The sequence below is a fragment of the Macaca nemestrina genome, chromosome 11 (assembly GCF_043159975.1).
Source record: "Macaca nemestrina isolate mMacNem1 chromosome 11, mMacNem.hap1, whole genome shotgun sequence".
Taxonomy (NCBI): Eukaryota; Metazoa; Chordata; class Mammalia; order Primates; family Cercopithecidae; genus Macaca; species Macaca nemestrina.
In genome coordinates this window covers 60,190,487-60,205,882 of record NC_092135.1, presented here as the reverse complement: position 1 = coordinate 60,205,882, position 15,396 = coordinate 60,190,487, and the positions used below count along the sequence as shown (strand labels likewise).

Genomic DNA, 15,396 nt, shown 5'->3' with positions numbered 1-15,396 from the left:
TCTCATTCAAATACACATATTAAATACAAAAGACGATAAAAACAAATAAAATGGTCTGTCTTGAGTGGTTCTTGCTACCACTTCTTTTCTGCTTTAATGACTGATTAACCTATCGATAGGGTTAAAGGTTTACATAAGAAATGTTATTCTATATGTATATATTATGCCTGCAGATATACCTATTTAAGTAAATCATTAAGACATGATCCTAGACCAGTGCTTCTCAAATTTCAATGTGTATTTGAATCACTTGGAGGTCTTATTAAAATGCAGATTCAAGTTAATAGGTCTAATTGGCAGAGATTCCACATTCTAACAAGCTCCCAGCAATGTCCAGTGTTGCTGATATAAAGACCACACTTTGGCCAGGCACGGTGGCTCACACATGTAATCCCAGCACTTTGAAAGGCCGAGGCGGGTGGATCACTAGGTCAGGAGTTTGAGACCAGCCTGGCCAAGATGGTGAAACCCCATCTCTACTAAACACACAAAAATTAGCCGGCCATGGTGGCAGGTGCCTGTAATCCCAGCTACTCAGGAGGCTGAGGCAGAGAATTACTTGAACCTGGGAGGCAGAGGTTGCAGTGAGCCAAGATCACACTACTGCACTCCAGCTGGGCAACAGAGCAAGACTCCATCCAAAACACACACACACACACACACACACACACACACACACACACACACACACACACTTTGAGTAGGGAAACCCTAGAAAATGTAAAAATTGTTAATAATGACTCCTTCCATTGCACACAGAGCAGTTTATCTGCATGCCTCTAATATGGCATTGAGCAATTGCTTTGCCTAGCGTTGTGGTTATTTATGCGCCTCCTTCATTTGTCCTTCCTAAGTACTTAGTTTCTGTTAGCACTGTTAAACCAGATTTCATATTTATTCATTATCATGTTGTTCCCTCACCTTGCTACCTAACATTGTACCTGGTACATTGTGGGTCTCTGAGTGAATGAATAAAAATATTCACTTTACACAGTTTTGTAACTATGCTGACAGAAGAAAAAGTTCTAAAACTATGTTATTTTCTGTTTTAAATACCAAGCTGGATTTATTTTAAATTCTTTGTAATTCCTCCTGAGTAAAGCAGGCTATTTAGTCTCATATAAGAGTCCACTTTTTCTTTTTCTTTTTTTAAGATAGGGTCTGGCTCTGTCCTCTGTCACCCAGGCTAGAGTGCAGTGGTGCGATCTCCCAGGCTCAAGCCTTCCTCCCACCTCAGCCTCCTGAGTAGCTGGGACCACAAGTGCACACCACCACACCTGGCTAATTTTTGTAGTTTTTTTGTAGAGATAGGGTTTTGCCATGCTTCCCAGGGTGGTCTCAAACTCCTGAGGTCAAGTGATCCACCCATCTTGGCATCTCAAAGTGCTGGGATTACAGGCATGAGCCATCGTGCCTGGCCCAAGAGTCCATTCTTATTAAGTTAACAGACCCTTGTCATAAAACACTGAAATACAACCCTATGCATATTAAAAAACCTATCAGCAAACTGCTGCCCTTTGTTGGACTACCCAAGATATCTAACAACTAGTTAATAAAACAAAATTAAATATTCAGAATTACTGCAGAAAGGAAGACTGCCATCTGGCCAGAGTCTCAGTGATGTCTCAGAAATATTCCGCTGAGAAGAAGAACATTTATAGAAGTTTGGAGTCTGGGTATTTCAAAGTGGGGAGCTCACTGGAATTGGGTAAAGTCTATGATATACTTCAGGATTGATGGACACAGTAAGTTGAGGATCTTGAAGCAAGTCTTGATAAAGTTTGTCTGATTAAAAAAGTATTTGTTGAGATGAACCGATACTGTCTCTAATAAGGTGATTTATAGAAATTTCCTGAAGTAGCAAAGTTATTTATTGGTGTAGTCTTATTTTTCTCAAAGTTTTCCTGGAACAAACAACAATGTCACGTTGACAGAGGTGGGCTATGCTCTTTTCTAAGTTATACTGACACAGTCTCTGTCCTCACCCTGCACCAGCCACTTTACCTGCACATGAGCTGTCATGTGCCTGAGTCCCACTCATGGCAGTGGGCTGCAATTACTGGACGTATGGATGCTGAAGCCTCGCCTTCCAATAGATTTTTTCCTCATAGACACTATTCAAGTAGGTAGAATCCATGATAAAGAGATTTTATTTCTCAGAGACAGCTGCTGTTTGGCAAAGGATTTATATGACAAAAACATCACCATAATTTTTGACTCACTTTTGGATCTTGAATCTCCCTTATTGATGCAGTTCTTCTTCCAGTCTTTCCCCCAAATCCTTTTACATTCAATGTAACAAACGTTGTGTAAGCCAATCACAACTGAATGCTGTTAGTAATGGAATACGTTTGTACAGAAATATTTATGATGAATCTGAATGTATAATTTGCTTTGAAGACTCAGAGAAGAAAGTAATTCTGAATGGGGTAAATAAGGAAAGATTTTTGGGTACAGATAAGTGAAATGAAAGAATGTGTATAACACATATTCCTTAAGGAAATGTGTATAACACATATTCCTTAAGGAAATGTGTATAACACATAACAGTGAAATAATGGGTCTGCTTAGTTTAGTTGGAAGCATACAAACTAGATCAGACCATCAGGTATCAAAAGTAGATAAATAAACCAGTTGGTAACTCAATTTTTCCCCTTTTCAGTGTGTGGTTTTGACATTTGAAAAAATGACATTTGCAAAGTCATGTATAATTCATAGCTATTGGTTTAGAAGACACAAAGCTATATGGCTATATTTACTAACTATAGAAAAACTGTAAAAATAATGCATTATTGTGATTCTTAGAAGGAAGATTTGGAGTGTTAATATCAAAAACTAAAATATATATATATATATATTTTTTTTTTCTCATGTTTTCCAGGTTCTCTATCAAATCAAAAGCCAATTTCTACTTTGAATTCTACAAATACAGCATGAATTTAATTGGGCAAAATTAATGCTATGATTTTACATTTTTTTGTTTTATTTCCATTCTTTATTCAGAGTCAAAACAGCATAAATAAGTGGAGTTACAAGAATTTTCTAAAGAGGCGTATGGTCCAAATTTTCTGTTCTTGTGTCCACAAAATTTCCTTTGTATTTAATGCTGTTGCTAACACATGCACAGGAAGAGAATCTGACCAATTATATTTTGCTATTTTCCCTTAAATTTTAATTTAAAATGAGAATGAAATTAACAGGCCAGTTGGCTACTTGTGAGCTTTGGGGAAAAAATAGACTGGTATTTTGCAGGCCAGATGGGTCAATTAGAAGTAACTGAAGTCAAATTTGGTCAACTTCTTACATATGAAAGGCCATGACATATTTAGAGAGAAAAAGAATTTAACATTAAGCAGCATTAAACATTAAAGAAAGAATACAATGAATAATATACAATACTTAAAATGAATAGGAAAGAGGTAAGGTTAAAAAGCATTAATATAAATATAAAAACACATGAGAAATTATCCTGGAATGCTACAGTTATGAAAGAAATGTGCTACGAAACTATTTTTTAAGAGCAAATAAAATGTTCACAAGAAACTGAGTAAAACCTAATTAAAAAGCAAAGACAATTACTGATTAAAAATAAATTATCAGTGTGTTTTACATTTTGAAATCAATGAAGGTTAGTAAACATGTAGTCTATTTTGTTCATCTGATTTTCTGTTAACTCTTAATATGAACAGGAAAGTTAAGTCTTTATCAGAATCATTAGTGAGACATACACAAGAAAGTATCCGTCAGGAAAGAATAGAGATTCTGTGCTCCCTCTCCTGTCCTTCTTGTTTAAAGCAAGGCCATAATTCTGTTTGTTGGTAGTGCTGAAATTTTTTTAAATGCTCTTGAAATTCTGGACTATTTTAGGACTGTCTTTTCCTACTTCTATCTGTTCTGCAGGCTTGAATCCCAAATGACCACTGACATCCAGACCATCCTACAGTTGCTGCAGAAACAAACCACTGTGGTCCCCCCAGCCTACAGTATGGTAACAGCAGGAGCAGAATATCAGAGACCCATCATCCGGCTGATGAGAACCAGTCAACCGGCAGCATCCATCAAAACTGACCGAAGTTTCAGCCCTTCCTCACAAGTGAGTGTGGATACCATCCAACCAAGTGTGTCTCTCAATGTGTGTTTCCAGGGGTCACCTAAATCAGAATCACTTGGGGTGCTGTGGAAAAGAGAGATTTCTGTCCCTAGCTCCGTTTCTACGCAATTAGCATTTCTGGAAATGGGCCCTGTAATCTGCATTTTAAACAAGCCCACGCTGATTTTTATGTTCATTTAAAGTTTGAGAACAATGAAGCTAGAATAATGATTTTAAACATTAGCATTTTTTTTAAAGGAAAACCTTTCTTCCAGAATCAACCTGCTTAAATTTATATGTGGTAGAGCTTTGCAGTCTAAGGAATAGTCTTCCTGGCTCCAAAAAGGGCTTAGAGAAAAATCTGGGTCCAAAAAGAGCTTCAAAGAAAAATCCGTAATTTTCTACAGTGCCAAAGGCTGGGCGAGGTCTCAGGAAGGAAGGGGAGGAGAAATAGTAGGCTGGCCAGATTAGACCTGAGGTTCAAATGCCATCAGACTAGTAATATCTTCTGTACTCCACCCATCACCAGAGATCTCTAAATTGTTTTCACTTGGATGATAAACATGGTAAGAAAAGCAATTTAAAGTTCTTTATCCTACTTCTGAAGCCCTCAAAGGGGGTCTTTGAATTATGTTAATACGAGTAGTCTAGCTTTCCTTGTAATTCTGTCTTGGGAATTAGTCTTAATTAAACATTATGGTGAAAATGGACCTAAGAACAATGATTTAAATAAAGATTTGTAGAACAATCTCGTAAAACTTTTTTAGATGTTTGGGAATTTAATTTAAGATGTTCTGGAAAATGAAACTACACTAATAAAAGAAGGTAGTATGCCAGAAGGAAAATAATGCAATACTTCTAAAAATCTGAAAGTAGAAATCAATTTAACTAGTTTTGAATGACCGGGAAACATGTAAAACCATCTATTTTGTTATTTGTTTTCAGTAGGTTTAGGTAATATTATCTGACTAGGGATGACTGATTTTATTTCCCATCTTTTCTTTCCTCCTTATACCCTCTTATTCATCAAGTGATGCCTTTCCTCATCTCAATTTTGTCTTAAATTTTGAATTTAATTCATCTGGAAAACTCAATGTAAAGTAATACATTTTTAATTTGATTTTTAAAATCTGGTTCCAGGGTTAAATAAAAATTCTTGGAATGGTTGGTTAGGATTATCTATACTGATAACCAATCTCCAATGTCTTGACTCCTTTTGGGAGGGAAATGTTGGCTAATATCACTAATCAAATACAGATTAGTGAGAAAAAAACGCTTCAGTTTTTCTTAGTGTAATTTTCAATGACTATCAATGTGAATTATAAAAACTTGTTTTGTTCTTTTTCCATCAGTGTCCTGAATTTCTAGACCTTGAAAAATCTAAACTTAAATCCAAAGAATCCCTTTCAAGTGGGGTGCATCTGAACACAGCTTCAGAAGACAACTTGACTTCACTTTTAAAACAAGACAGTGATCTGTCTTTAGAGCTTCACCTGCGGCAAAGAAAAACTTACCTTCATCCAATTAGGCATCCTTCTTTGCCAGATTCATCCCTAAGCACTGTAGGAATCTTGGGTCTTCATAGGCATGTTTCTGATCCTGGTCTTCCAGGGAAATAATCATTTTGTACTATTTACTCCACATACAATGTAAGTGCTTTTAATGGCTGTTTTCCTTTTTCTATTTAAATCCTCTCTACTTGACTCAGGGGCTAACAAGGTACCATTATATGCAAAAGTACTGTATATTTTCCTAAATTGAAGCTTGTAAGGTAAAATTGAGCAGTTAGGATGTAAATATATGTAAGAACTTTTGGTTCCAAATGTTAAAACTGCCAGCATCTCACGGCACCTTATTTTTTATTTTTATTTTTTAAATCACATGCATGTTAGGAAACTCCAATTTCTCTTGCATGGAGACTCCTATTTACTGCTTTTACTAAACCAGTACTTTGTTATGAAAATGCCTTCCATGCAAATAAGAAACCAAGGGATAAAACTGTTCATGGATGCAACTCAGATTCAGATGATCCTCAACTCATGGGAATTCCAGGGGGATAAAGGAAACTTAGTCACTTTTACAAACAGATTCAGGTCCTTCTGTATCAAGACGTTTAAAGTTAATTACATTCATTCCTCCACACTGGAAGAGAAAATACAAAATTTGAGTTATAAACCTCTGACAGTATAGGAAGCCATATCCAAAAACTAAATGTAGGGCAACATTAATGAGAACAAAGGTCTTTCTATTTAAAATTATATCACTAATTGCATTTACAAACCATCTAAAGTATTTTCCACTGGCACATTTCCTAGAAGGCTTAAAAACAAATTTCTCTCATTTTGCTTTTTTTTTTTTTTTTTTTTTTTTTTTTTGTGGGGGGGAGGGTGTGGTCTCCTTAAGAACTGCTAAACTGTGATCAACACAAACTGATATCAACAGCTTCTTGTGATTCACATTTTAAAGCAATCCTGAATTTGACCGAAATAGTACACATACAGCCTGAGAAACATGGCAAAACCCCATCTCCACAAAAAAATGTTTAAAAATTAGCAGGGTGTGGTAATTCACACCTGTAATCCCAGCTACTTGAGAGGCTGAGGTGGGAGGATGGGTTGAGCTTGGGAGGTCAAGTGTGCAGTGGGCCTTGATCACACCACTGCACTCCTGCCTGACAATACAGTAAGACCCTATCTCAAAAAACAAAAAATAGTAAACACAGTTTTCAAAGAATGTGCAATTTCAGTGCATTTGCATGGCAAAACTAGTTTCCATTAAGTATATGTTATTCCATGTCTAATTCCAGCTGTGGGAAAGCAATGGGCCTAGAAAGAAAATGCATATACCAGCAGTAAAATTTCAGTTGTGTTTAGTTATTCCAACACTTTGCCCATTGAAAATTAAATAAAAATCTGTTATGCATGGATTGGAATTAATATATATTGACCTCAGAATATCAGAACATACAATGAAATATATCTTTCAATTAAAATATCTTCAACTGTTAGATTTTTTGTGGGGGGCATATGTAGCTCATAAAATTGGTGTAAAGAAAAAAGTTGCAATTTAAGATTCTGATCAGTCAAGTTATAGTTAAGAAATGTTATTTTTCAATTCAATTACAACTTTACAATTATGAACTCTGATCCATTATATCTTTTCTTGCTGAACAAAAATATTGAAATTTATTGAAAGTTTCTTAGTCCATTAAGAACATTTTATCAGTGCACATTACTAAATGGGTTAATTTCTATCCCTTCGGGATATTCAAACTTTGACACTGATCTGTTAATCAGCTTCAAATGCAAGCTATTTAAATTTACTAAAACTATTGCACTATTTTAAAAATGTGATTAAAGTGACCTTAGATTGCCCCCTATATAATATTAAATGGTCACATAAATTGGTAATCCATGTGGAAGGCAATCTATAAGCAAAAGCATGTTCTTATTCCTGCTTAATTTTTGAAAAACCAAAACACAAATGTTCAAGTGCATTATTCAAAATGACCAGTCAATTCGAACATAAACTATTATACAAAAGTGTAATAATTATAACCAGCTTCCCAAATCATTTGTTGTTATGCAGATACAAACTTAGGGGCTAACTGATGCTTTCACTTCCTCACTCAACAAACATTCAATGGGCACCTAGCAGGGAAGAGAAAGTCCCATAAATGGCTAACTCTGATTCAGAGGACTATTTTGGGATTTTTATTTCCATATTGGGACACATTTTTGCAGCTGCAACAAATTTCATAAGGATTGCCGGCCTAAGTTCAGGAACAGTCAGAATGAATTCACCAGAGAATGTTCATTTGTAGGGAGAGAGGATTTGGCAGGTGAGGAATTGAAATCTGATTGATAGTGAATGCCTCAGCTGCAACATTTGGTATGACATGCATAAAATCCAACCTCCCACATAAAACTTGTTTATATTTATGAAAACTGAGCATGAAGAAATAGGAAGATGGGGAATGGTGTGCAAGCATCCAGTTTATTTAAATTCTAGCACAACAGAAACCGTTTTCTTAATTCCTTGACATAATTGCTTATATTAAAATCTTAACCCTCAGAGAGTTGGACAGGATTAGGAAGGTCCCTTCCTACAGGATATTAGCTTAAAAAGAGACTGACAATATAAAGACGTGATTAATTGGGCATAAATGTCAGAAGACTCAATGGCTAAAGTGACTTACAGATGACCAAAGCAATGATCTTGATGTACAAAATTCATCCCTTTCCCCAGCCAAAGATCTAATGCCTAAATGTACCATCATCCCCCCTGTTGGCTATTGCAAAAACAGTGTGACCTCTCCATCTAGGGATCATGCTGAGGGCCAGGTTGAACTGCTGCAGCCAATCATAATTGCACTGTAGCAAATGCTTTCCTTCTAGGTAATTAGAAGCACTAACGTAACACCTTCTGCTCTCCTCCTAAAAATAATATTACCTGGTCCCCTGGCCTAAATAAAATGTCATTTAAAATCTAAAGTTTGTTTGGGTCAGATGATCTCCTGCTGTTATTAATTGCTGGGCAAAGAGCTGAAACTTAGACTTATCATTCTCCCCAATAGGGGAGTCACATTCTTTAATTAGTTGAGACAACCCAAGAATAAGAAATGATGAAGCAATGTTCTCGTGGCGTTTTTAAATTAATAATCACTCAGTCAACAAACACAGGAAGGCAGGGGCAGATTTGGGACAGAATAGTTTCTTAAGTCCATTATAATATATTGGTCATCAGAGCACAACTATCCTACTCTTCTAGTCAGGAAGTATGGGAAGCAGGTCAGGGCATTTGGGGTCAGGTTTAATATGTTTGTGTAAGAATTGCTTACAAGGTCCTTTTGGAGGTTGAACTTTAGCAATGGTTCCAAAATGACTAGAAAAAAATGTTCTTATCCAAATGTCATTTTAAAACCCCATCATATATTGTCTAAGGATAAAATGTATCACCCATTGGTATATCTAACATTATTATTATTAAATAACAGTATCATTCCTCTAAATGACTTTCATGATTTAAAAAAAATTCTGTAGATCAGTTATTAGAAATGAATAGCAACATTGACATAACAGAGTGTTTAAATTGCTTATCTATGGCAAAAACCAAAAATAGATAAATATATGTAAATTATTTATCTATAAAAATCAAAAATTTATAAATTATCAAAAAATCAAGTTATATTTTTACAGTAAAACAAATATGTTTCTGTCATGTGAGTTCGAAGAGGCACTTGAGGACAGGATGATACAGGACAGTGGTCCTCAAAGAGTCATCCTCCAACCAACACTACTAGCATCACCTGGGGACCTGGCAGAAATGCAGTCTTGGTCTCACCCCAGATCTACTAAATCAGAAAGTTTAGGGGTGGGACCCAGCAATCATCTTTTAACACGCCCTCCCTCATGTGATCCTTACACACACTAACAATTTGAGAATTTACCAATGTAGAAGAGCAAGCATAGATTCTGCATCAGACCAACTTGGGTTCCAATACCAGTTTTTTCATCAATAACTGTGTGACCTTGAGCAAGTTAATTAACCTCACTGAGTCTTTTTCTTGAATCTCTAAAAATAAGACAATGATACCTGTCTCACAGAAGCTTGAGAAAGAAATGAGATAAAATATAGTAAAGGGCCTGGCATATACTAGGTGCTCAAAAAATGCTCAGTTCCTTGTTTCTCATCCAGAAACATGGCATTAAAACAATCAGGAGAACAATTTCCCAAGATTTAGATTTTGCACAATGTGCAGTGTCTCCAACAACATTGCTATTGCCAAGATGAAAGTTTTTGATTCAGAGAAACCTACATGTAGCTATTGTTTTATCTCTCTTAATTGTATTTTGCACTATTAGGTTTATAGCTTTAAAGTAATATTATTTACAATAATAGTGAGAGTATCAATCTCCTTATTATAAACATATCTACTCTGAATCAATGTTACATGCCAAGTATGTGAAAGTAATCTGTCGATCAGTACTACTAGAATGTATTCTCTAAAGGCTGGCTCACTGTGGAAGTCCTTCTTTAGATCTACGATATAGTCCTTAGATGGATATTTGAAAATACATTTACAAAATACAATTTTGAAAGTATATAATTTTCCATTTTTACAGAAAATATAATTTTATAGTTGCAATGGTTCTTTTCAGACCCCTAGACCACTCTCTCATTGCACAGATATGTTACACAGTCCTAAACTGGCTAAGCTCTTGTGTGGATCGATGGAAATGGCAAGGGACTTAATGTGGTAAACCTGAATTCAAATTATACCTTCTCCATTTATTCTTGGGACAAATCCAGAGTAAGCCCCAGTATCCAAAATTATAAAAATGGTGGTAGCATCTAACATATCTTGAAGGGGTGTGTTGAGGATCCTCTGAAATAAGTAAGTAGAAATGCTTTGTAAACCATAAAGCACATTATTCCTTATAGTAAATCTACAAGATTATTTTGTGATGTGTGCATCATCATAAAGATAGTGGAATATGGTGATAGTGCAGTCGCACTACTTAAGGTCTTCTAAAACACTTTCTGTTGCTTTCCTTTACCCAACATGCACATTCATACTGTATAACAAAAACTTATAAAGTCATTTTCACATGCCTCCCAAAGATCTAGTTGCTCAGAGCAGGAGAACGCCAGTGTAGATAGCATCCTTATATTTGTTAAATATTGCCTTTGTCCACCATTCATAAACTTATTTGCATTGCAGTTGTTTTCTAGCTTTGCAATAGCTCATCCCCCTCTCCCTCATTCTTCAAATGTTCTCAAAGTTTTTTCTTGTGGTTCTACTTATGATGTGATGTTAAACCACTTTACAAACTAAAAGGATCGTGTTTTAAATGTAAAGTATTAGGTGTTGTGATTGATCAGTGCCCAAGAGTAGAATAATTCATCACATGCATTTGTGGTACAAACACACTTTGGTGAAATGTCAAATACAGAAAATTAAAAGAAAGACATGAATTATTAATAACCAAAAGCATGAAAAGAAATTACCGTGAGGCTTATATATATAAACTATTAAGTGGAGATTGAGATGACTAACAAGAAGTTATTTAAAACATGTTATTACTATGAATACATCAAAACATCTATAGAAATGCAATGTTAAGAACACAACCATACAATCAACTGACAAATTTAATTGCTCTACCATTCATGATCAAACTTTTAAATGAGAATAGCAACATTACAGAAATACTCCCAATAAAATAGTACTTATTATGAGAAGTGGCAATATTAACATCGTTATTCTTGAAAAGCTAATGTCAAAAATTAGATGAATCCCCTAAATTATAGTCACTACACCTGTGACTTCCATTAATTTATATTTTGAAAGATGTAAAATAATTTGGTATACCTGTGGTTTTAAAGCACTATGTTGAACCTCTATCCTTTGTATTTCTTCTTGTGTATTTTAATGTTTTTATATTGAAAGTAATCACAACTGTTAGCATTTCAACTGTATTATTTATACTGACATATATTGTTTGGATATATAAGAAATTCCATAACATTTTCATCATTCTTATTTAGGGGTAAAATTAAAGGATCAGTAATCTTATAATTAACTCCTCCACATAGTCTCCTCAAATGCCCCTATATTTATAATAGCACTGAAATGATATGGCACCTTCCTTCCAAATGTTATATAAGATTAGAAATATTGAGGAATCACTAGTTTTTATCTCCTAGCCACCTAGTGATTTCAATTAAAGGCTCATTACCGCTTTTTAGCTGAAATTTGCATTTTATAATTTTGATGGTGGGAAAATGTATTACACCAGAATGTATACCAGTTACAGAATAATACATTTCAAAAAAGAATGTGTATAATCACTTGAAAATGTCAGTCATCTAATATAAAGCAGCTCACTTACATCTGGCTAAGTAGTAAGTACCTTGGAATGCTTTAAACAAAATGAAACAACCTACCAAAACACATACTATTTCCTAGTTTTTATGCACATAATGTAGCATGAAATCATAACGCTTTTGAAATATTCTGTGCAGAAATATTTATTTTTTAGTAAATATTTTCTTCGAAGATTGGTATGTGGTATTGACAGTGTAATCTACTTGCACAACTAGTTTTGCAATAAGCTTCTACAGATAACTGTAAATATGTACATTTCCTGTAAAAAATGGTTGCAAATTTTTGGTAGCTAAAAGAAGTGTACAAGTTGTATTGAAAATAGCGTATATATACATAATTTAAGAATGAAGCATATAATTTCTGATCTATTTATACATGAAAAATTCAAGAATTTGTAAAAGAAATTATTTTGGGGAAAAAGAAAGTAAATCTCATTAGCTAAGTAGGATACTTTTACTAGAGAAGCCAACTTTTTCCAACATTTTACTAGGAACAGTACTAGATATAGGCATGGTGGTGCTGATGTTATTTCATGAAATCATATGTAACAGTGCTACAGTTTTATTGAGTTCCATCAGGACACTAGTAAGATAGAGTGGCAAAAAGCATTAAATCTAAAATTAAAGAAATACAATATTTCACCTATTATTGCCTGTTAAGACCACAACAATGATTGACTAAAACATTTATTGTTTACTTAAAATTTCTGATGGATAAACAGGCTTTAACTTATGTGCAAATAAGTTTTTATAACATATGTTTGCTTCATTTTTTAACCAAGAATGAAAATATCCAGATATTTTCTTTTGTCTGAGTTTCATACTTTCTTAATTCCTCCCCATTTCTTCTCTATTATTTAAGGGGAAAAAACATCAAACTACCTTCAAGAAAACTTGTAAATAAAACGTGTTGGCCATAATGTGGCATGTAAGCTAAGGACTATTGAGTCTGTTTCATGGCTTAGATTTTCCAACCTTCATCTTAAAGGTTTAAAACACCAAGAGAACATTTCCCTTTGATAAATGAAAAACCAAACACAAATAGCAGAAAAAATTATATTGGTATCTACAACTGAGGCTGATCAGAAAATGAGAATCTAAATATGAAGAAGCTAAATATTTTAGAACTTACCATAAGATAAATTATCTCTTGCCATAATATAAATCTGAGGGTACCACAGATAGCTATGGGAAATTAAATGTGCATCCAAAAGTTCAGAAAAATCTTAAAATCATTTGAAAATGACTTATAATTTTCAAAAAATGAATGTTTAATAAATATGTTTCTGGGATATTCATACTAGCACTCTTCGGGTTATCCTTCGAAAATTCAACAATTACAGCAAAATGAAATTTGATTCAATAATACAGTCAACTAGAATGCAAATATTTGTATGCATGTATCTGTACATACTTACATTTTTATGGTTAAGGGAAAACACTGGGGTACCTCTCACGATATGTCAGAATTAGGACCTAATCATTCCCAATATAAGTGCCCCTGAATATTGCTATTAAATGATGATCTAGGCCAATTCTCACTCCCTGTAAGCTTTGCAAATTGCCACCATCTCTGATGTTACAGAAGGGGCACATCTGAAAACATAATTAGCACATAGGGAACCAGCTTCCTCCTTCTCTTACTGTATAGCACATCATAGTGATGTAGAAGTGTTGCCAATGTCTACTCACTATTCAGATATATAGAAGCACACCTGAGTCCTGAATACTCGCAAAATAATACACAAAGCTGCATATTACCAAGCTACTTGGATAAAAGGAATGCTGAGTATATAAGACTCTTTCTTTATAAGCCACAAAAACGTATTTTTAAAAACAAGTAGAAAGATATGGCAAAAATGATTAAAAGCACAGATTTCCCAGCATTCAAATAATGAGCTGATAGACCAATTTTTCCTAAGTTTCCCAGTGTTTTGCTGGAAAGTAGTGTTATGCTCAGAATTCTAAATTACAGGGAAAGTTTAATATATGTACTATATGATGACCTCATTCTAGACTTCAAATTACCTGGGCAGTATTCATTTAAAATCCTGTCTGCACTCATAACTTCTAAATATTTACCAGTTCTAAATATTTTAATTTAACCTAATATTATATATAAACTCTAGACATATTATTGGATGATACTTTAACATTATGTATTTATTCAAATGTGCTTAATTCATTATGTAAATGATTGAATTGCGACCAAAAAAATGGGATCTTCTAACACAAGTTTCAAAGTAATGAAACACCCATGGTTGCATTTTAAAGCTTAGGGAACAGAATATGCCTGCCTGAAAGAAGTCTTGGAATTTACTCATCGGATTTAATTCACCAGATATTAACAGATTTATTTCTATTCATTACCCAGAAGACTATAGAAAAGCAGAAGAAAACATATCATTTAAGAGTCTGTCAAATGTAAAAAGGCAAAGAAGAGCACATTTTTGACAAAGAGTATTTGTTTTTGTCCAGTTTAGTAATGCCATAAGATTACAAGTAAACTTGATGTCTTATATTTTACTTAAAGAAATAATCACAAACTGATTTTTTGTTATTTTTTTAACTCCACAGACTTTAAACTATATTAACAGATTCTACTTTCTTCTAGGATAAATGCCTTTTTTGGAAATAAACATAACTTGACTACATTTTTGTTACTTTTTTCTGGACGCATGCGTAAATAGATCAAATGAGAAATCCTTGAAATTACATTTAAAGTGGACCAAATTAAGATTTCCATAATATTGATTTACCCTTGATGTAATTTAAAATGTGTAAACTGCCACTCAAAATAGAAGTGCAATACCTGACATTTAATCATTTGGCAGTCTTTTAGATATAGGTGAATTACTGCACTGTTATTTGAACTGAAGCATCTCATAATATATATATATGTAACAGATTTTGTATGATACAAAACTTTACAGCAAGCTATTTGAATGTTTATTAAAAAAATTCTCAAAATGACATGGAAACATGTTTACTGTATAAATAAAAGCACTTATACATTAAGAGTGTACATTATTCAATAATTAACATCATCATAAAAGAACTGGGGTGTGAGTTAACCAGTGCAAACTACTATACTATATTCATATTGCAGTCATGTTCATCATAAAAATATTTTATCAGTTATTTTTAAAGCATCAAAAAGTGAACTGTATTTCAGTATAAAAATTCTGGTAAAATATTCTGTAGGCCTAATGTTTCTGTGAATATAAGTTTGTCTGTTTAATGTAAAGTGCAGAAGAGTTGCCTGGCAATTAAGTTGGATCAGCATAGAATGTTAGTTTTGCTAGAGAAAGGGGTTCTGTGGTCAAAAAGTTTGGAAAAAACTGGGCCAAATAAAATTAAACATGACTGATTTTATTAACCTTAGGCTTTCAGATGCTAATATACCTTATCAAGCT

At 33.9% G+C, this 15,396-nt stretch overlaps 1 protein-coding gene across 6 annotated transcripts in view; it reads left to right on the top strand.

The window, feature by feature from the left end:
• Positions 1–14,998, top strand: part of LOC105483334 (potassium voltage-gated channel subfamily H member 7) — a 473,655-nt gene extending 458,657 nt beyond the window's left edge. For all 6 annotated transcript variants that reach the window (XM_071072859.1, XM_011744162.3, XM_071072860.1 and 3 more), the window contains 2 exons: positions 3,901–4,093; positions 5,443–14,998. In XM_071072859.1, the coding sequence (XP_070928960.1) occupies positions 3,901–4,093; positions 5,443–5,709 (460 nt within the window). In that variant the 3' untranslated portion in view covers positions 5,710–14,998. The remainder of the gene's footprint in view (positions 1–3,900; positions 4,094–5,442) is intronic.
• Positions 14,999–15,396: the final 398 nt, after the last annotated feature.